General features: G+C 54.4%; 1 protein-coding gene across 1 annotated transcript in view; it reads right to left on the bottom strand.

Annotated features, from left to right (window-relative positions):
- The window catches only part of brix1 (biogenesis of ribosomes BRX1), a 45,494-nt gene extending 24,179 nt beyond the window's left edge, over positions 1-21,315 (bottom strand). Inside the window, 2 exon segments of the mRNA XM_086002539.1 lie at positions 11,636-11,747; positions 21,044-21,315. Coding sequence (XP_085858665.1) covers positions 11,636-11,747; positions 21,044-21,307 — 376 coding nt within the window. The 5' untranslated portion in view covers positions 21,308-21,315.
- Positions 21,316-23,026: the final 1,711 nt, after the last annotated feature.

The following is a 23,026-nucleotide window of genomic DNA, read 5'->3' on the forward strand; positions in this document are numbered from 1 at the left end:
AAGAGGGGTGGGAGGAGGCTGGTGTGGAGCAGAAACACCGACACGGAGCAGTCGGGCCGAATGGTCTGTTTCTGGGCTGTAAAATTCGATGATCTCGTCGTTCTCAGTTCTGGGATCATCCTTGTGAATTTTTTTTGCATTTTCTCCAGTGCTTCTGTGTCCATTTTGTAATCTGGAGACCAGAGCTGTGCACAGTGCTCCAAGTGTGGTCTAACCAGGGTATATGGAGACCAGAGCTGTGCACGGTGCACCAAGTGTGGTCTAACCAGGGTATATGGAGACCAGAGCTGTGCACAGTGCTCCAAGTGTGGTCTAACCAGGGTATATGGAGACCAGAGCTGTGCACAGTGCTCCAAGTGTGGTCTAACCAGGGTATATGGAGACCAGAGCTGTGCACAGTGCACCAAGTGTGGTCTAACCAGGGTATATGGAGACCAGAGCTGTGCACAGTGCTCCAAGTGTGGTCTAACCAGGGTATATGGAGACCAGAGCTGTGCACGGTGCACCAAGTGTGGTCAAACCAGGCTAGAGCTGTGCACAGTGCTCCAACCAGGGTATATGGAGACCAGAGCTGTGCACAGTGCTCCAAGTGTGGTCTAACCAAGGTATATGGAGACCAGAACTGTGCACAGTGCACCAAGTGTGGTCTAACCAGACCAGAGCTGTGCACAGTGCTCCAAGTGTGGTCTAACCAGGGTATATGGAGACCAGAGCTGTGCACAGTGCTCCAAGTGTGGTCTAACCAGACCAGAGCTGTGCACGGTGCTCCAAGTGTGGTCTAACTAGGGTATATGGAGACCAGAGCTGTGCACAGTGCTCCAAGTGTGGTCTAACCAAGGTATATGGAGACCAGAGCTGTGCACAGTGCTCCAAGTGTGGTCTAACCAGACCAGAGCTGTGCACAGTGCTCCAAGTGTGGTCTAACCAGGGTATATGGAGACCAGAGCTGTGCACAGTGCTCCAAGTGTGGTCTAACCAGACCAGAGCTGTGCACGGTGCTCCAAGTGTGGTCTAACTAGGGCTCTATACAAGTTTAACATAACTTCGGTTTTTGAATTCTATCCCTCCAGCAATGAACCATAGTGCACCTTTTATGGCCTTCTACACACATCACTAAAAGTAGCGACACAGGTTAATCTGTACCCCCGATCCCTCTGCTCCTCTACTCCATTTACTCTTATTTTCCAAGCAGTGTGTGGCCTCTTTATTCCTCCTACCAGACTGCACCGCTTCACAATTATCTCTAGTGAAACTCATTTGCCAATTACATACCCATTCTGCAAGTTTATTAATGTCTTCTTGTATTGTGTCGAAGTCCTCCCTTGTATTGACTAAACCCCCGAATCTGCACATTTTGAAATTCTACTTCCGATTCCCAAGTCTAAATCGATGATGTAAATGGTGAACAACGGTGGTCCCAGCACCGATCCCTGTGGAACACCATTCCCACCATCTGCCAATCCGAGTAACTACCTTTAACCTCACTCTCGGTTTTCTGTTTTGCAGCCAGCTTGCTGTCCATTCTGCTACCTGTCCCCTGACTCCTCACGCTTTGAGCTTACTCACGAGTCTACTCTGCGGTACCTTATCGGAGGCCTTTCGAAAGTCCAAATATAGGAACATAAGAAATAGGAGCAGGACATTCGGCCCTTCAAGCCTGCTCCGCCATTCAATGAGATCAATAAATGAAGTAAAACAAAAAAAGGTGACAACCGTGGCTAACAAGGGAAATTAGGGATAGCATAAGATCCAAGGAGAGGACATATAAATTGGCCAGAAAAAGCAGCAAACTTGAGGATTGGGAGCCATTTAGGGTTCAGCAAAGGAGGACAAAGGGATTAATTAAGAAGGGGAAAAAAAGATTTATGAGAGTAAGCTAGCAGGGAACATAAAAACTGACTGTAAAAGCTTTTATAGATATGTGAAGAGAAAAAGATTGGTGAAGTCAAGCGTAGGTCCCTTGCAGTCAGAATCAGGGGAATTTATAATGGGGAACAAAGAAATGGCAAACCAATTAAATACATACTTTGGTTCTGTCTTCACAAAGAAGGACACAAATAACCTCCCAGAGATGTCGGGGAACATAGGATCTAATGAGGAGCAGGAATTGATAGAAATCAGTATTTGTAGGGAAATGGTGTTAGGGAAATTGATGGGATTGAAGGCCGATAAATCCCCAGGGCCTGATAATCTACATCCTAGGGTACTTAAGGAAGTGGCCCTAGAAATAGTAGATGCATTGCTGGCCATCTTCCAAAATTCGATAGATTCTGGAACAGTTCCCATGGATTGGAGGGTAGCTAATGTTACCCCACTATTCAAAAAGGGTGTGATGCGCCATCAATTACTCCAAAGACTGAGGTTAAGCGAGTAACAACCAGGCTTTTAGTAACTAAAGAATGAAGGTCTAGTCTCGAGTGGTCGACCCGTCCAGAATACTAAGGGACTGGGAGGTAGTCACTTATATACCTGGAATAGTGGGAGGAGTCAGCCGAGGCATGTCCAGACCTGTACCTAGTGGAATACACATACAGACACAGACAGGTATAACAGTGGTTTACCACATTCACCCCTTGTTTAAAAATGAGCCCGGCGGGGTGAAGTGTATTTAAAAGTTCGTGTATTGGAGTCTCTCCGGAGGTCTTGTCTGCCGCTGTGATCGACGTGGCGACGGCAGGGGTGGTGGAGCTTCCGGCGTCGCGTCCCGTGTAGGCTGGGGCCCTGGAGTGTAGTCCTCGTGGGTGACGGTCCAAGGCGAGCCGGCTGCTGGGGTTGGACATCGGGTCGTGGGTGGGGGGGGTGGTAATGGGTAGTGGATTACAGCGGTCCCCGAGGGTGCGAGGTCTCGTATGGAGACTGTGTCATGGGTTACAGCGGTCCCCGAGGGTGCGAGGTCTCGTATGGAGACTGTGTCCTCCCGCCCGTCCGGGTACGCAATGTAAGCGTACTGGGGGTTGGCGTGGAGGAGGTCGACCCTCTCGACCAGGGGGTCCGTTTTATTGGCCCTCATGTGTCTTCTCAGTAGTACCGGCCCTGGGGACGTCAGCCATGGTGGTAACGATGTCCCCGATGTGGACTTCCTTGGGAAGACAAACATTTTCTCGTGAGGGGTGGCATTGGTGGCAGTGCAGAGCAGTGACCGAATCGAGTGGAGCGCATCGGGGAGCACCTCCTGCCAGCGGGAGGTCGGAAGGCCCCTAGACTTTAAGGCTAGTAGGGCGGCCTTCCAAACTGTTGCATTCTCTCTTTCCACCTGTCCGTTCCCCCGGGGGTTGTAACTGGTGGTCCTGCTTGTGGCAATACCCCTAGCGAGCAGGTACTGGCGGAGTTCGTCGCTCATAAACGATGAGCCCCGGTTGCTATGGATATAGCTGGGGAAACCGAACAGGGTGAAGGGGCTGTTCAGAGATTTAATGACCGTGGCACTGGTCATGTCCGGGCAGGGGATAGCGAACGGGAACCGGGAGTACTCGTCAATGATGTTGAGGAAGTACACATTGCGGTCGGAGGAGGGGAGAGGCCCATTGAAATCGACGCTCAGGCGTTCGAAAGGGCGAGTGGCTTTTATCAGGTGGGCTCTGTCTGGTCTATAAAAGTGCGGTTTGCACTCAGCGCAGACTTGGCAGTTCCTGGTCATGGTCCTGACCTCCTCGATGGAGTAAGGCAGGTTGCGGGCCTTGATGAAGTGGAAGAACCTGGTGACCCCCGGGTGGCAGAGGTCATTGTGGAGGGCCCTCAGCCTATCGATCTGCGCGCTGGCGCAGGTGCCACGCGATAGGGCATCTGGGGGTTCATTGAGCTTCCCAGGCCGGTACAAGATCTCGTAATTGTAGGTGGAAAGTTCGATTCTCCACCTCAAGATCTTGTCATTTTTGATTTTGCCCCTCTGCTTGTTGTTGAACATAAAAGCAACTGAACGCTGGTCAGTGAGCAGGGTAAATCGTTTTCCGGCCAGGTAGTGCCTCCAATGACGCACAGCCTCCACGATAGCCTGGGCCTCCTTCTCGACCGCGGAGTGTCTGGTCTCCGGGCCCTGGAGGGTTCGTGAGAAGAATGCCACAGGTCTCCCCGCCTGATTAAGGGTGGCGGCCAGAGCGAAGTCGGACGCATCGCTTTCCACCTGGAAGGGGATGGATTCGTCCACTGCGTGCATGGTGGCTTTGGCAATGTCCTCCTTGATACGGTGGAAGGCCAAGCGGGCCTCTGCCATCAGGGGAAAAGAGGTGGATTTGATCAGTGGACGGGCTTTGTCTGCATAGTAGGGGACCCACTGAGCGTAGTAGGAAAAAAACCCTAGGCACCTCTTCAGAGCTTTTAGGCAGTGGGGCAGTGGGAGTTCCATAAGGGGACGCATCCGGTCCGGGTCGGGACCGATGACCCCGTGTTCCACAACACAGCCAAGGATGGCGAGGCGGTCTGTGCGGAATATGCACTTCTCCTTGTTATATGTCAGGTTCAGGAGTTGGGCGGTGCGGAGGAATTTCTCGAGGTTTGTGTCATGGTCCCACTGCCTAAAAGCTCTGAAGAGGTGCCTAGGGTTTTTTTCCTACTACGCTCAGTGGGTCCCCTACTATGCAGACAAAGCCCGTCCACTGATCAAATCCACCTCTTTTCCCCTGATGGCAGAGGCCCGCTTGGCCTTCCACCGTATCAAGGAGGACATTGCCAAAGCCACCATGCACGCAGTGGACAAATCCATCCCCTTCCAGGTGGAAAGCGATGCGTCCGACTTCGCTCTGGCCGCCACCCTTAATCAGGCAGGGAGACCTGTGGCATTCTTCTCCATTATAAAAAATTTAGTTAATAAAATTGATGCGCCATCAATTACTCAAAAGACTGAGGTTGAGCGAGTAACAATCAGGCTTTTATTAACTAAAGAATGAAGGTCTTGTCTCGAGTGGTCGACCCGTCCAGAATACTAAGGGACTGGGAGGTAGTCACTTATATACCTGGAATAGTGGGAGGAGTCAGCCGAGGCATGTCCAGACCTGTACCTAGTGGAATACACATACAGACACAGACAGGTAGAACAGTGGTTTACCACAGGGTGGTAGAAAGAAAACAGGGAATTATAGACCGGTAAGCCTGACATCGGTAGTGGGGAAAATGCTAGAGTCCATTATAAAAGATGTAATAGCAGAGCACTTGGAAAGCAGCGACAGGATCGGAAAAAGTCAACATGGATTTACAAAAGGTAAATCATGATGGACTAATCTACTGGAATTTTTTGAGGATGTAACTGGTAGAATAGATAAGGGAGAACCAGTGGATGTGGTGTATTTGGACTTTCAGAAGGCTTTCGATAAAGTCCCGCATAAGAGATTAGCATGTAAAGTTAAGGCACATGGGGTTGGGGGCAAGGTACTGACTTGGATAGAGAACTGGTTGGCAGACAGAAAGCAAAGAGTTGGAATAAACGGGTCTTTTTCCGAGTGGCAGGCAGTGACTAGTGGGGTACCGCAGGGATTGGTCCTTGGACCCCAGCTATTCACAATATATATTAATGATCTAGACAAGGGAACTGGATGTATTATCTCCAAGTTTGCAGACGACACAAAGCTGGGTGGGCGTGTGTGCTGTGCGGAGGATGCCGAGAAACTCCAGGATGATTTGGACAGGTTGGGTGATTGGGCAGAAACATGGCAGATGCAATATAACGTGGATAAATGCGAGGTTATCCACTTTGGTGTCAAAAACAGGAAGGCAGATTATTATTTGAATGGCAATAGATTGGGAGAAGGGGAAGTGCAACGAGACCCGGGTGTCCTTGTGCACCAGTCGCTGAAGGTAAGCATGCAGGTGCAGCAGGCGGTTAAGAAGGCAAATGGTATGTTGGCCTTCGTAGTGAGAGGGTTCAAGTACAGGAACAAGGATGTCTTGCTGCAGTTGTACAGGGCCTTGGTGAGACCACACCTTGAGTATTGTGTGCAGTTTTGGTCGCCTTATCTGAGGAAGGATGTTCTTGCCATGGAAGGAGTTCAGCGAAGATTCACCAGGCTGATACCTGGGATGGCAGGAATGACGTATGAGGAGAGATTGGGTCGATTGGGCTTATACTCGCTGGAGTTTAGAAGAATGAGAGGGGATCTCATTGAAACCTATAAAATTCTGACAGGACTGGACAGACTAGATGCAGGATGTTCCCGATGGTCGGGGAGTCCAGAACCAGGGGGTCACAGTCTAAGGATAAGGGGTAAGGGGTAAGCCATTTAGGACAGAAATGAGGAATTTCTTCACCCAGAAAGTGGTGAACCTGTGGAATTCTCTACCACAGAAGGCAGTAGAGGCCAATTCTTTAAATATATTCAAGGAGTTGGATATATTTCTTAAGGTTAAAGGGATCAAGGGGTATGGGGAGAAGGCAGGGACAGGGTACTGAGTTTGGATGATCAGCCATGATCTCATTGAATGGCGTGGCAGCAGGCTCGAGGGGCCGAATGGCCTACTCCTGCTCCTATCTTCTATGTTTCTATGTTTATCCACTTCTGTGGCAAAAACAGGAAGGCAGATTATTATCTGAACGGCAATAGATTGGGAGAAGGGGAAGTGCAATGAGACCTGGGTGTCCTTGTGCACCAGTCGCTGAAGGTAAGCATGCAGGTGCAGCAGGCGGTTAAGAAGGCAAATGGTATGTTGGCCTTCGTAGCGAGAGGGTTTGAGTACAGGAACAAGGATGTCTTGCTGCAGTTGTACAGGGCCTTGGTGAGACCACACCTTGAGTATTGTGTGCAGTTTTGGTCGCCTTATCTGAGGAAGGAAGTTCTTGCCATGGAAGGAGTTCAGCGAAGATTCACCAGACTGATACCTGGGATGGCAGGAATGACGTACGAGGAGAGATTGGGTCGATTAGGCTTATATTCGCTAGAGTTTAGAAGAATGAGAGGGGATCTCATTGAAACTTATAAAATTCTAACAGGACTAGACAGACTAGATGCAGGAAGGATGTTCCCGATGGTCGGGGAGTCCAGAACCAGGGGTCACAGTCTAAGGATATGCGGTAAGCCATTTAGGACTGAGATGAGGAGGAATTTCTTCACCCAGAGTGGTGAACCTGTGGAATTCTCTACCACAGAAGGCAGTAGAGGCCAATTCATTAAATATATTCAAGGAGTTGGATATATTTCTTGAGGCTAAAGGGATCAAGGGGTATGGAGAGAAAGCAGGGACCGGGGTACTGAATTTGGATGATCAGCCATGATCTCATTAAATGGTGGAGCAGGCTCGAGGGGCCGAATGGCCTACTCCTGCTCCTATCTTCTATGTTTCGATCATGGCTGATCTTCTGCCTCAACTCTATTCACCGGCCCTATCGCCATATCCCTTGATGCCCTTACTAGTCAGAAATCTATCCACTTCTGTTTTGAATAGACCCAATGACTGAGCCCCCACAGCCCTCTGGGGTAGAGAATTCCAAAGATTCACCACCCTCTGTGAGAAGAAATTTCTCCTCATCTCAGTCCTGAATGGCCGACCCTTTATCCTGAGGCCCCTGGTTCTAGACTCCCCAGCCAAGGGAAACATTCTCCCAGCATCCACCCTATCAAGCCCTGTAATAATTTTGTATGCTTCAATGAGATCCCCTCTCATTCTTCTGAATTCAAGAGAATACAGGCCTAGTTTACTCAATCTCTTCTCATGCGACAGTCCCGCCATCCCAGGAATCAATCTCGTGAACCTTCGTTACACTCCCTCTATGGCAAGTATATCCTTCCTTAGGTAAGGGAACCAAAATTGTACACAGTACTCCAGGTGTGGTCTCACCAAGGCCCTATATAATTGGAGTAAGACTTCTTTACTCTTGTACTCAAATCCTCTTGTAATGAAGGCCAGCATAACATTTGCCTTCCTAATGGCTTGCTGCACCTGCACATTCACTTTCAGTGACTCATGTACAAGGACACCCAGGTCCCTTTGAGCATCTGCATTCCCCAATCTTTCACCATTTAGGAAATACTCTGCCTTTCTGTTTTTTCGACCAAAGTGGATAACTTCACATTTATCCACATTATATTCCATCTGCCATGTTCTCGGCCACTCACTGAGCCTGTTGAGATCCCCTTGAAGCCTCTTCACATCCTCTTCGCAACTGACACTGCCACCTAGCTTTGTGTCATTAGCAAATTTGGAAATGTTACATTTAGTCCCCTCATCCAAATCATTGATATAGATTGTGAATAGCTCGGGCCCAAGCACCGATCCTTGCGGTACCCCACTAGTCACAGCCTGCCAACCTGAAAAAGACCCGTTTATCCCTACTCTTTGTTTTCTGTCTGTTAACCAATTCTCAATCCATGCTAGTATATTACCACTAATTCCATGTGCCCTAATTTTGTTCACCAACCTCATGTGTGGGACCTTATCGAAGGCCTTCTGAAAATCCAGATACACCACATCTACCGGTTCCCCTTTGTCTACTCCTGGGATGGCAGGAATGACGTAAGAGGAGAGATTGTGTCGATTGGGCTTATACTCACTGGAGTTTAGAAGATTGAGAGGGGATCTCATCGAAACCTATAAAATTCTGTCAGGCCTGGACAGACTAGATGCAGGAAGGATGTTTCTGATGGCCGGGGGGTCCAGAACCAGGGGTCATAGTCTAAGGATAAGGGGTAATCCATTTAGGACTGAAATGAGGAGGAATTTCTTCACCCGGAGAGTGGTGAACCTGTGGAATTCTCTGCCACAGAGGGCGGTGGAGGCCAGTTCATTAAATATATTCAAGAAAGAGTTGGATATATTTCTTAAGGTTAAAGGGATCAAGGGATATGGGGAGAAGGCAGGGACAGGGTACTGAATTTGGATGATCAGCCATGATCTCATTGAATGGCGGAGCAGGCTCGAGGGGCCGAATGGCCTACTCCTGCTCCTATCTCCTATGTTTCTATCCTCAAAGAACTCCAATAGGTTTGTCAAACAGGATTTCCCTTTCATAAATCCATGTTGACTCTGCCCAATCTTACTATTAGTTTCTAAGTGCCCAGTTATTGCATCCTTTATAATAGATTCCAGCATTTTCCCAACTACTGATGTGAGGCTAACAGGTCTGTAGTTCCCCATTTTCTCTCTCCCTCCTTTCTTAAATAGCGGGGTTACATTTGCTATCCTCCAATCTGCAGGAGCCGTTCCAGAATCTACAGAATTTTGGAAGATGACAACCAATGCGTCCACTATCCCAATGGCCACTTCTTTCAAAACCCTAGGATGTAGGTCATCCGGTCCTTGGGATTTATTGACTTTTAGTCCCATTAATTTTGCAATCTACTGCATTATCCTTATCTACTCTGTGACTTCAAAGAGTTCAGTGAGGTTGGTCAAGCATGACTTTCCCTATTGGAATCCATGCTGACTACTCTATTATATTTTCAATTTCTAGATGTTTTTCTATTACATCTTTGAGTAAAAATTCCATTATCTTTCCTACCACCATTAAGCTGATTGGTCTATAGTTCCCTGGGCTTGTTCTATCTCCCTTTTTATATATAGGAACCACATTAGTTATCCGCCAGTCCTCTGGCACTATTCCCTTTCTAATGAAGTTTTATATGTGTAATAGGGTCTCTGCTATCTCTTCACTAACTTTTAATATGCGCGGATGCAATCCATCCAGACCAGGGATTTTATCCTCTCTAAGATTAATTAGTTTATCAATAATCGCTCCCTTTCTATCTTAAATGTCTTTATCTCCTCTTTGATCTCCTCTTCTAATGTCATGTCCACCACGTTAGTCTCCCTGGTAAACACCGAGGCAAAGTAATGATTTAATATTTCTGCTATTTCGCTGTCATTATCTGAGAGTTTATCGTGTGCATCCCTTTCCGCTACCTCCAGCGCGATGCCACCAACAACATCTTTCCCACACTTATCAGCATTTCAAAAGGACCATCCCCTCAGTGATACCCTGGTCCACTCTTCCAGCACCCTCAACACTTGCTCCCCTTCCCACAGTATCTTTCCGTGCAGCACCTGCCCTTTTACCTCCTCCCTTCCCACCTTCAGGGCCCCAAACACTCCTTTCCAGGTGAAACAGCAAATTACTTGTACTTCTTCCAATCTAGTGTACTGCATTCGCTGCTCACGATGTGGTCTCCTCTACATTGGGGAGACCAAACACAGACTGGGTGATCACTTTGAGGAACATCTCCGTTCAGTACACATGCCTAACCCTGAGCTTCCGGTCACCTGTCACTTTAATCCTCCACTTCACCCCCACTCGGATATCGGCCTGCTACAACATCACACGGAATATATAGTACAGAAACAGGCTTCACACGAGCCTCCTCCCACACTTCTTCATCTCCCCTATCAGCATATCCTTCTATTCCTTTCACCCTCATGTGCGTATCTGGCTTCCCCTTAAATGCATCTATACTATTCGCCTCAGCCACTCCCTGTGGGAGCGAGTTCCACATTCTCACCACTCTCTGGGTAAAGAAGTTTCTCCTGAATTCCCTATTGGATTTATCAGTGACTCTTACAATTATAGCCCCTAGTTTTGGACTGAACATCAAGTTTGATAATGTTAGATCTTCACCGGCACTCCCATTTTCTCAGACAGCAGGTGCTAGTAATGAAGGATGCTGCACCAGAGCCAGTGGGGGCGGAGGAGGTCCGGGCTGGTGCTTGGGGTGGGGAATCCCCTATTTATATACAGCCAGTGGGGGCGGTCCGTACCCCTGGGGACTCCCCACCTTTCTCCGCCACATTCCCAGGTCACGGGAGTCTTCTGCTTACCAGACTTTGCATGCTTCTCTCCCCCTCTGCTATAATCATTTAACCTCCTTTAGACCCATCTTTTGGTTCTTTACTTGTCCTATCACCATCCCCTTTTGCCTTGCCCCATCATCCCTTTTGTCTTTTAATCTCTCCTGCCTTCCGTCCTATCACAGACCCTCCCTTTTGTTCTTTCCTCCCCTCCCCCCTTTCCCTGCCCCTGCACTTGCTTAAAAGCTGTTCATTTCGATCATCTTACAGTTCTGACGAAGGGTCATTGACCTGAAACGTTAACTCTCTTTCTCTCTCCACACATGCTGCCAGACCTGCTGAGTATTTCCAGCATTTTCGGTTCTAATTACAGATTTCCAGCATCCGCAGTATTTTGCTTGTGTTAAAGGGAGCAGGAGATGTTGATTTAGGAAGAGGCCAGTCCAGTTTCTGTCCCGGGTTTGGCTCTGTCCTTGCTCGCCTACAATGGCCCCCGATACCCAGTGTTAAATAAATTCTAATTCTCGTGTTTAAATCCTTCTTCCATGGTCTCCCCGCTCCCCATCTCTGTAACCTCCTCCCACTCTACAACAATCACCCCCCCCCCGGCATCCTGAACTCACCATTCCTCAGACTCTGACCTCCTGTGTATCCTCCTTTCACCCCACCATTGGTGGCCGTGCCTTCAGCCCTCTCGGAATTTTCTCCTAAAATCTCTCAGCCACTCAATCTCCCTAGGCACCAACTTGCATTTAATGTCGAAAAATAAGTCCATCTCCTTTAAGACTCTCCATAAAATTCGGCTCCTTGCTCAATGCATCCCACAAATGTCTCCAGAAATCATTATGTAAACAGCTACTGTAAATGAAAAATTTGAAATCCCCAAAGTGAGTGCCTATCACAATCATTGGAAGTGTTGTGGTTTCTTGGTTACCTGGTTTCGAGTGCGGCATCAGTGTGCGCAGATCCTGCATCAGGTGCCGTGTCCGGTAATTAATCCCCCGAGAAGAAAAGATCAGAACTCGCTCCTTGTTCTTCCACTTCCCCTGTGGTTAAGGCGAGAGAGAAAAGGAAGTTATTCAGCTCATCCAAACCGTGTCCTAACTCACACCCAGTCCCGTTCACCCATCACCCCCTGTGCTCACTGCCCCGTGTCCTAACTCACACCCAGTCCCGTTCACCCATCACCCCCTGTGCTCACTGCCTCGTGTCCTAACTCACACCCAGTCCCGTTCACCCATCACCCCCTGTGCTCACTGCCCCGTGTCCTAACTCACACCAAGTCCCATTCACCCATCACCCCCTGTGCTCACTGCCCCGTGTCCTAACTCACACCCAGTCCCGTTCACCCATCACCCCCTGTGCTCACTGCCTCGTGTCCTAACTCACACCCAGTCCCGTTCACCCATCACCCCCTGTGCTCACTGCCCCGTGTCCTAACTCACACCCAGTCCCGCTCACCCATCACCCCCTGTGCTCACTGCCCCGTGTCCAAACTCTCACCCAGTCCCGTTCACCCATCACCCCCTGTGCTCACTGCCTCGTGTCCTAACTCACACCCAGTCCCGTTCACCCATCACCCCCTGTGCTCACTGCCCCGTGTCCTAACTCACACCCAGTCCCGCTCACCCATCACCCCCTGTGCTCACTGCCCCGTGTCCAAACTCTCACCCAGTCCCGTTCACCCATCACCCCCTGTGCTCACTGCCCCGTGTCCTAACTCACACCCAGTCCCGTTCACCCATCACCCCGTGCTCACTGCCCCGTGTCCTAACTCGCACCAAGTCCCGTTCACCCATCACCCTCTGTGCTCACTGCCCCGTGTCCTAACTCGCACCAAGTCCCGTTCACCCATCACCCTCTGTGCTCACTGCCCCGTGTCCAAACTCACACCAAGTCCCATTCACCCATCACCCCCTGTGCTCACTGCCCTGTGTCCTAACTCACACCCAGTCCCGTTCACCCATCACCCCTGTGCTCACTGCCCTGTGTCCTAACTCGCACCCAGTCCCGTTCACCCATCACCCCCTGTGCTCACTGCCCCGTGTCCTAACTCGCACCGAGTCCCGTTCACCCATCACCCCGTGCTCACTGCCCCGTGTCCTAACTCACACCAAGTCCCGCTCACCCATCACCCCCTGTGCTCACTGCCCCGTGTCCTAACTCACACCCAGTCCCGTTCACCCATCACCCCGTGCTCACTGCCCCGTGTCCTAACTCGCACCCAGTCCCGTTCACCCATCACCCCGTGCTCACTGCCCCGTGTCCTAACTCACACCCAGTCCCGTTCATCCATCACCCCCTGCTCACTGCCCCGTGTCCTAACTCACACCCAGTCCCGTTCACCCATCACCCCGTGTTCACTACCCCGTGTCCTAACTCACACCCAGTCCCGTTCACCCATCACCCCGTGCTCACTGCCCCGTGTCCTAACTCACACCCAGTCCCGTTCACCCATCACCCCGTGCTCACTGCCGTGTCCTAACTCACACCCAGTCCCGTTCACCCATCACCCCCTGTGCTCACTGCCCCGTGTCCTAACTCACACCCAGTCCCGTTCACCCATCACCCCGTGTTCACTGCCCCGTGTCCTAACTCACACCCAGTCCCGTTCACCCATCACCCCGTGCTCACTGCCCCGTGTCCTAACTCACACCCAGTCCCATTCACCCATCACCCCCTGTGCTCACTGCCCCGTGTCCTAACTCACACCCAGTCCCGTTCACCCATCACCCCCTGTCCTCACTGCCCCGTGTCCTAACTGACACCAAGTCCCGCTCACCCATCACTCCCTGTGCTCACTGCCCCGTGTCCTAACTCGCACCCAGTCCCGTTCACCCATCACCCCGTGCTCACTGCCCCGTGTCCTAACTCACACCCAGTCCCGTTCACCCATCACCCCCTTGTGCTCACTGCCGTGTCCTAATTCACACCCAGTCCCGCTCACCCATCACCCCCTGTGCTCACTGCCCCGTGTCCTAACTCGCACCGAGTCCCGCTCACCCATCACCCCGTGCTCACTGCCCCGTGTCCTAACTCACACCCAGTCCCGTTCACCCATCACCCCGTGCTCACTGCCCCGTGTCCTAACTCGCACCCAGTCCCGTTCACCCAGCACCCCCTGTGCTCACTGCCCCGTGTCCTAACTCGCACCGAGTCCCGCTCATCCATCACCCCCTGTGCTCACTGCCCCGTGTCCTAACTCACACCCTGTCCCATTCACCCATCACCCCCTGTGCTCACTGCCCCGTGTCCTAACTCGCACCCAGTCCCGTTCACCCATCACCCCGTGTTCACTGCCCCGTGTCCTAACTCACACCCAGTCCCGTTCACCCATCACCCCCTGTGCTCACTGCCCCGTGTCCTAACTCACACCCAGTCCCGTTCACCCATCACCCCCTGTGCTCACTGCCCCGTGTCCTAACTCGCACCCAGTCCCGTTCACCCATCACCCCGTGCTCACTGCCCCGTGTCCTAACTCGCACCCAGTCCCGTTCACCCATCACCCCCTGTGCTCACTGCCCCGTGTCCTAACTCACACCCAGTCCCATTCACCCATCACCCCGTGCTCACTGCCCCGTGTCCTAACTCACACCCAGTCCCGTTCACCCATCACCCCCTGTGCTCACTGCCCCATGTCCTAACTCACACCCAGTCCCGTTCACCCAGCACCCCCTGTGCTCACTGCCCCGTGTCCCAACTCGCACCAAGTCCCGTTCACCCATCACCCCCTGTGCTCACTGCCCCGTGTCCTAACTCACACCCAGTCCCGTTCACCCATCACCCCCTGTGCTCACTGCCCCGTGTCCTAACTCGCACCCAGTCCCGTTCACCCATCACCCCGTGCTCACTGCCCCGTGTCCTAACTCGCACCCAGTCCCGTTCACCCATCACCCCGTGCTCACTGCCCCGTGTCCTAACTCGCACCAAGTCCCGTTCACCCATCACCCTCTGTGCTCACTGCCCCGTGTCCAAACTCACACCAAGTCCCATTCACCCATCACCCCCTGTGCTCACTGCCGTGTCCTAACTCACACCCAGTCCCGTTCACCCATCACCCCTGTGCTCACTGCCCTGTGTCCTAACTCGCACCCAGTCCCGTTCACCCATCACCCCCTGTGCTCACTGCCCCGTGTCCTAACTCGCACCGAGTCCCGTTCACCCATCACCCCGTGCTCACTGCCCCGTGTCCTAACTCACACCAAGTCCCGCTCACCCATCACCCCCTGTGCTCACTGCCCCGTGTCCTAACTCACACCCAGTCCCGTTCACCCATCACCCCGTGCTCACTGCCCCGTGTCCTAACTCGCACCCAGTCCCGTTCACCCATCACCCCGTGCTCACTGCCCCGTGTCCTAACTCACACCCAGTCCCGTTCATCCATCACCCCCTGCTCACTGCCCCGTGTCCTAACTCACACCCAGTCCCGTTCACCCATCACCCCGTGTTCACTACCCCGTGTCCTAACTCACACCCAGTCCCGTTCACCCATCACCCCCTGTGCTCACTGCCCCGTGTCCTAACTCACACCCAGTCCCGTTCACCCATCACCCCGTGCTCACTGCCGTGTCCTAACTCACACCCAGTCCCGTTCACCCATCACCCCCTGTGCTCACTGCCCCGTGTCCTAACTCACACCCAGTCCCGTTCACCCATCACCCCGTGTTCACTGCCCCGTGTCCTAACTCACACCCAGTCCCGTTCACCCATCACCCCGTGCTCACTGCCCCGTGTCCTAACTCACACCCAGTCCCATTCACCCATCACCCCCTGTGCTCACTGCCCCGTGTCCTAACTCACACCCAGTCCCGTTCACCCATCACCCCCTGTCCTCACTGCCCCGTGTCCTAACTGACACCAAGTCCCGCTCACCCATCACTCCCTGTGCTCACTGCCCCGTGTCCTAACTCGCACCCAGTCCCGTTCACCCATCACCCCGTGCTCACTGCCCCGTGTCCTAACTCACACCCAGTCCCGTTCACCCATCACCCCCTTGTGCTCACTGCCGTGTCCTAATTCACACCCAGTCCCGCTCACCCATCACCCCCTGTGCTCACTGCCCCGTGTCCTAACTCGCACCGAGTCCCGCTCACCCATCACCCCGTGCTCACTGCCCCGTGTCCTAACTCGCACCCAGTCCCGTTCACCCATCACCCCCGTGCTCACTGCCCCGTGTCCTAACTCGCACCCAGTCCCGTTCACCCATCACCCCCTGTGCTCACTGCCCAGTGTCCTAACTCACACCCAGTCCCGCTCACCCATCACCCCGTGCTCACTGCCCCGTGTCCTAACTCACACCCAGTCCCGTTCACCCATCACCCCGTGCTCACTGCCCCGTGTCCTAACTCGCACCCAGTCCCGTTCACCCAGCACCCCCTGTGCTCACTGCCCCGTGTCCTAACTCGCACCGAGTCCCGCTCATCCATCACCCCCTGTGCTCACTGCCCCGTGTCCTAACTCACACCCTGTCCCATTCACCCATCACCCCCTGTGCTCACTGCCCCGTGTCCTAACTCGCACCCAGTCCCGTTCACCCATCACCCCGTGTTCACTGCCCCGTGTCCTAACTCACACCCAGTCCCGTTCACCCATCACCCCCTGTGCTCACTGCCCCGTGTCCTAACTCACACCCAGTCCCGTTCACCCATCACCCCCTGTGCTCACTGCCCCGTGTCCTAACTCGCACCCAGTCCCGTTCACCCATCACCCCGTGCTCACTGCCCCGTGTCCTAACTCGCACCCAGTCCCGTTCACCCATCACCCCCTGTGCTCACTGCCCCGTGTCCTAACTCACACCCAGTCCCATTCACCCATCACCCCGTGCTCACTGCCCCGTGTCCTAACTCACACCCAGTCCCGTTCACCCATCACCCCCTGTGCTCACTGCCCCATGTCCTAACTCACACCCAGTCCCGTTCACCCATCACCCCCTGTCCTCACTGCCCCGTGTCCTAACTCACACCAAGTCCCGCTCACCCATCACTCCCTGTGCTCACTGCCCCGTGTCCTAACTCACACCCAGTCCCGTTCACCCATCACCCCCTGTGCTCACTGCCCGTGTTCTAACTCACACCAAGTCCCATTCACCCATCACCCCGTGCTCACTGCCCCGTGTCCTAACTCGCACCGAGTCCCGCTCACCCATCACCCCGTGCTCACTGCCCCGTGTCCTAACTCACACCCAGTCCCGTTCACCCATCACCCCCCGTGCTCACTGCCCCGTGTCCTAACTCACACCCAGTCCCGTTCACCCATCACCCCCTGTGCTCACTGCCCCATGTCCTAACTCACACCCAGTCCCGTTCACCCAGCACCCCCTGTGCTCACTGCCCCGTGTCCCAACTCGCACCAAGTCCCGTTCACCCATCACCCCCTGTGCTCACTGCCCCGTGTCCTAACTCACACCCAGTCCCGTTCACCCATCACCCCCTGTGCTCACTGCCCCGTGTCCTAACTCGCACCCAGTCCCGTTCACCCATCACCCCGTGCTCACTGCCCCGTGTCCTAACTCGCACCCAGTCCCGTTCACCCATCACCCCGTGCTCACTGCCCCGTGTCCTAACTCGCACCAAGTCCCGTTCACCCATCACCCTCTGTGCTCACTGCCCCGTGTCCAAACTCACACCAAGTCCCATTCACCCATCACCCCCTGTGCTCACTGCCCTGTGTCCTAACTCACACCCAGTCCCGTTCACCCATCACCCCTGTGCTCACTGCCCTGTGTCCTAACTCGCACCCAGTCCCGTTCACCCATCACCCCCTGTGCTCACTGCCCCGTGTCCTAACTCGCACCGAGTCCCGTTCACCCATCACCCCGTGCTCACTGCCCCGTGTCCTAACTCACACCAAGTCCCGCTCACCCATCACCCCCTGTGCTCACTGCCCCGTGTCCTAACTCACACCCAGTCCCGTTCACCCATCACCCCGTGCTCACTGCCCCGTGTCCTAACTCGCACCCAGTCCCGTTCACCCATCACCCCGTGCTCACTGCCCCGTGTCCTAACTCACACCCAGTCCCGTTCATCCATCACCCCCTGCTCACTGCCCCGTGTCCTAACTCACACCCAGTCCCGTTCACCCATCACCCCGTGTTCACTACCCCGTGTCCTAACTCACACCCAGTCCCGTTCACCCATCACCCCCTGTGCTCACTGCCCCGTGTCCTAACTCACACCCAGTCCCGTTCACCCATCACCCCGTGCTCACTGCCGTGTCCTAACTCACACCCAGTCCCGTTCACCCATCACCCCCTGTGCTCACTGCCCCGTGTCCTAACTCACACCCAGTCCCGTTCACCCATCACCCCGTGTTCACTGCCCCGTGTCCTAACTCACACCCAGTCCCGTTCACCCATCACCCCGTGCTCACTGCCCCGTGTCCTAACTCACACCCAGTCCCATTCACCCATCACCCCCTGTGCTCACTGCCCCGTGTCCTAACTCACACCCAGTCCCGTTCACCCATCACCCCCTGTCCTCACTGCCCCGTGTCCTAACTGACACCAAGTCCCGCTCACCCATCACTCCCTGTGCTCACTGCCCCGTGTCCTAACTCGCACCCAGTCCCGTTCACCCATCACCCCGTGCTCACTGCCCCGTGTCCTAACTCACACCCAGTCCCGTTCACCCATCACCCCCTTGTGCTCACTGCCGTGTCCTAATTCACACCCAGTCCCGCTCACCCATCACCCCCTGTGCTCACTGCCCCGTGTCCTAACTCGCACCGAGTCCCGCTCACCCATCACCCCGTGCTCACTGCCCCGTGTCCTAACTCGCACCCAGTCCCGTTCACCCATCACCCCCGTGCTCACTGCCCCGTGTCCTAACTCGCACCCAGTCCCGTTCACCCATCACCCCGTGCTCACTGCCCAGTGTCCTAACTCACACCCAGTCCCGCTCACCCATCACCCCGTGCTCACTGCCCCGTGTCCTAACTCACACCCAGTCCCGTTCACCCATCACCCCGTGCTCACTGCCCCGTGTCCTAACTCGCACCCAGTCCCGTTCACCCAGCACCCCCTGTGCTCACTGCCCCGTGTCCTAACTCGCACCGAGTCCCGCTCATCCATCACCCCCTGTGCTCACTGCCCCGTGTCCTAACTCACACCCTGTCCCATTCACCCATCACCCCCTGTGCTCACTGCCCCGTGTCCTAACTCGCACCCAGTCCCGTTCACCCATCACCCCGTGTTCACTGCCCCGTGTCCTAACTCACACCCAGTCCCGTTCACCCATCACCCCCTGTGCTCACTGCCCCGTGTCCTAACTCACACCCAGTCCCGTTCACCCATCACCCCCTGTGCTCACTGCCCCGTGTCCTAACTCGCACCCAGTCCCGTTCACCCATCACCCCGTGCTCACTGCCCCGTGTCCTAACTCGCACCCAGTCCCGTTCACCCATCACCCCCTGTGCTCACTGCCCCGTGTCCTAACTCACACCCAGTCCCATTCACCCATCACCCCGTGCTCACTGCCCCGTGTCCTAACTCACACCCAGTCCCGTTCACCCATCACCCCCTGTGCTCACTGCCCCATGTCCTAACTCACACCCAGTCCCGTTCACCCATCACCCCCTGTCCTCACTGCCCCGTGTCCTAACTCACACCAAGTCCCGCTCACCCATCACTCCCTGTGCTCACTGCCCCGTGTCCTAACTCACACCCAGTCCCGTTCACCCATCACCCCCTGTGCTCACTGCCCGTGTTCTAACTCACACCAAGTCCCATTCACCCATCACCCCGTGCTCACTGCCCCGTGTCCTAACTCGCACCGAGTCCCGCTCACCCATCACCCCGTGCTCACTGCCCCGTGTCCTAACTCACACCCAGTCCCGTTCACCCATCACCCCCCGTGCTCACTGCCCCGTGTCCTAACTCACACCCAGTCCCGTTCACCCATCACCCCCTGTGCTCACTGCCCCGTGTCCTAACTCACACCCAGTCCCGTTCACCCCTCACCCCCTGTGCTCACTGCCCCGTGTCCTAACTCACACCCAGTCCCGTTCACCCATCACCCCCTGTGCTCACTGCCCCGTGTCCTAACTCACACCCAGTCCCGTTCACTCATCACCCCCTGTGCTCACTGCCCCGTGTCCTAACTCACACCCAGTCCCGGTCACCCAGCACCCCCTGTGCTCACTGCCCCGTGTCCCAACTCGCACCAAGTCCCGTTCACCCATCACCCCCTGTGCTCACTGCCCCGTGTCCTAACTCACACCCAGTCCCGGTCACCCATCATCCCTGTGCTCACTGCCCGTGTCCTAACTCACACCCAGTCCCATTCACCCATCACCCCCTGTGCTCACTGCCCCGTGTCCCAACTCGCACCAAGTCCCGTTCACCCATCACCCCCTGTGCTCACTGCCCCGTGTCCTAACTCACACCCAGTCCCGGTCACCCATCATCCCTGTGCTCACTGCCCCGTGTCCTAACTCACACCCAGTCCCGGTCACCCATCATCCCCTGTGCTCACTGCCCCGTGTCCTAACTCACACCCAGTCCCGTTCACCCATCACCCCCTGTGCTCACTGCCCCGTGTCCTAACTCACACCCAGTCCCGTTCACCCATCACCCCCTGTGCTCAGTGACCTACATTGAGTCCCGGTCCGGAAGCGCCTCGATTATAAAATTCTCATCCTTGTTTTCAAATCCCGCCATGGCCTCACCCCTCCCTATCTCTGTAACCTCCTACAGCCCCACAACCTCCCCCCACCGCCCCGCCATCCCCCCACGAGATCTCTGCGCTCCTCCAATTCTGGCCTCTTGAACATCCCTGGTTTCAATCGCTCCACCATTGGCGGCCGTGCCTTCAGCTGAGGAGGCCCTAAGCACTCGAATTCCCTCCGTAAACCTCTCCGCCTCTCTCTCCTCCTGGAAGACTCTCCTTAAAACCGACCTCTTTGACCGAGCTTTTGGTCTGCAAACTTGGAGAAATTACATCCAATTCCCTCGTCCAGATCATTAATATATATTGTGAATAGCTGGGGTCCTAGGACCGATCCCTGCGGTACCCCACTAGTCACTGCCTGCCACTCGGAAAAAGACCCGTTTATTCCAACTCTTTGCTTCCTGTCCGCCAACCAGTTCTCTATCCAAGTCAATACCTTGCCCCCAATCCCATGTGCAACTTTACACGCTAATCTCTTATGCGGGACCTTATCAAAAGCCTCCTTATCGCATAACGCTCCTGTGAAGCGCCTTCGGACGTTTAATAACATTAAAGGCGCTATATAAATACAAGTTGTTGCAGACGGAGCCCAATGTCTGCACATTGCACACCCGGGGCCCCTACACTCCCCGGAGCCCCCCCGCCTCCAGCGACCACACTCTCCCCCGGCCCATTACCCTGGAGACGGGGCTGGGGACGATGCTCTCTGTGCCCGCGGGCCCCGCTCTCTCCCCGGGCCTGGGTCTCGGCCCCGCTCTCTCCCCGGGCCTGGGTCTCGGCCCCGCTCTCTCCCCGGGCCTGGGTCTCGGCCCCGCTCTCTCCCCGGGCCTGGGTCTCGGCCCCGCTCCCTGGGCCTCCCCGCCGCCCCGCGCTCTCTTCGTTGCCCCGCGTCTCTCCGCCATCGCCATGCTGGCCGCACTTCCGGTAGTGTCACCGCTCATACTTCCGCCGCATTTCCGGCGGTGTCCCAACAAACGGTCCGCGCACCAGAACCCGCCCAGTGAGGGGACAGGGGTCAGCCTGCGCTCAGCCAGGGGTCAGTCTGCGCTCAGTGAGGGGCCAGTCTGTGCTCGGGTCAGTCTGTGCTCAGCGAGGGGTCAGTCTGTGCTCAGTGAGGGGTCAGTCTGCTCAGTGAGGGGTCAGTCTGCGCTCAGTGAGGGGTCAGTCTGCGCTCAGTGAGGGGTCAGTCTGCTCAGTGAGGGGTCAGTCTGCGCTCAGTGAGGGGTCAGTCTGCGCTCAGGGGTCAGTCTGCTCAGTGAGGGGTCAGTCTGCGCTCAGTGAGGGGTCAGTCTGCGCTCAGTGAGGGGTCAGTCTGCGCTCAGTGAGGGGTCAGTCTGCGCTCAGTGAGGGGTCAGTCTGCGCTAAGTGAGGGGTCAGTCTGCGCTCAGTGAGGGGTCAGTCTGCGCTCAGTGAGGGGTCAGTCTGCGCTCAGTGAGGGGTCAGTCTGCGCTCAGTGAGAAGTCAATGTCATAGAGTCATAGAATTATACAGCACAGAAAGAGGCCCTTCGGCCCATCGTGTCCGCGCCGGCCATCATGCCCTGTCTATTCTAATCCCATTTTCCAGCACTTGGTCCGTAGCCTTGTATGCTATGGCGTTTCAGGTGCTCATCTAAATGCTTCTTGAATGTTGTGAGGGTTCCTGCCTCTACCACCCTTTCAGGCAGTGAGTTCCAGATTCCAACCACCCTCTGGGTGAAAAAGTTTTTCCTCAAATCCCCTCTAAACCTCCTGCCCCTTACCTTGAATCTATGCTCCCTGGTTATTGACCCCCCTACTAAGGGGAAAAGTTCCTTTCTATCTACCCTATCTATGCCCCTCATAATTTTGTACACCTCAATCAGGTCCCCACTCAGCCTTCTCTGCTCTAAGGAAAACAACCCCAGCCTGTCCAGTCTCTCTTCATAGCTAAAGCGCTCCAGCCCAGGTCACATCCTGGTAAATCTCCTCTGCATCCTCTCCAAAGCAATCACATCCCTCCTATAGTGTGGCGACCAGAACTGCACACAGTATTCTAGATGTGGCCTAACTAAGGGGTTTTAGATCGCAGAGGTTTCTCTCTCTAGAGGCCTCTCTCTCTTGCACAGTAAAACCTTGAGTGGTTCGACCCACTCGCCCCTTAGATTCTATACTCTGGACTTTGGGGCAGGAACTACAATGTAGAGAAAACTCTTGTAGACCAAGTTTGATGAAACAAAATGAAATTTTATTGCATAAGGAAAAATAAATCAAATACAAGCAGATAAGAGGGTACATGGGAGGGAAAAACACAAACAAATCATAACGACACAATACTAACTAAGGCAAATACAGGCATATTATACTCTACAAAGATCATCATGAAATAAGGAAACACACGGAACATCAAGGGATAACAACTCATGTTAATTGTACCTTTAAATCCACCCCCTTAAACCTATCTAGATCTGATTGTGAAGGGCCAGAAACATGCTCACCAATCCAACTAGGAAGTGCAAGGTTTTGAACCAGTCTGCGTTTGATCCTTTCAGGCGTTCCGTCTCCACGTGGATCGTGGAGCCCCAGCGAGCTGCGCCACACCTCTCTCCTGAGGTGGGGGTCGGGGTCGGCTGGACACCGGCTGGTTCTGAATGTCGGCGGGGTCGGGGGTCGTCGGCTCGACCCCGGTCAGACTTCTTTCTG

The sequence above is a fragment of the Somniosus microcephalus genome, chromosome 1 (genome assembly GCF_052327205.1).
Source record: "Somniosus microcephalus isolate GS21.2 chromosome 1, FLI_Smic_1.0, whole genome shotgun sequence".
NCBI lineage: Eukaryota > Metazoa > Chordata > Chondrichthyes > Squaliformes > Somniosidae > Somniosus > Somniosus microcephalus.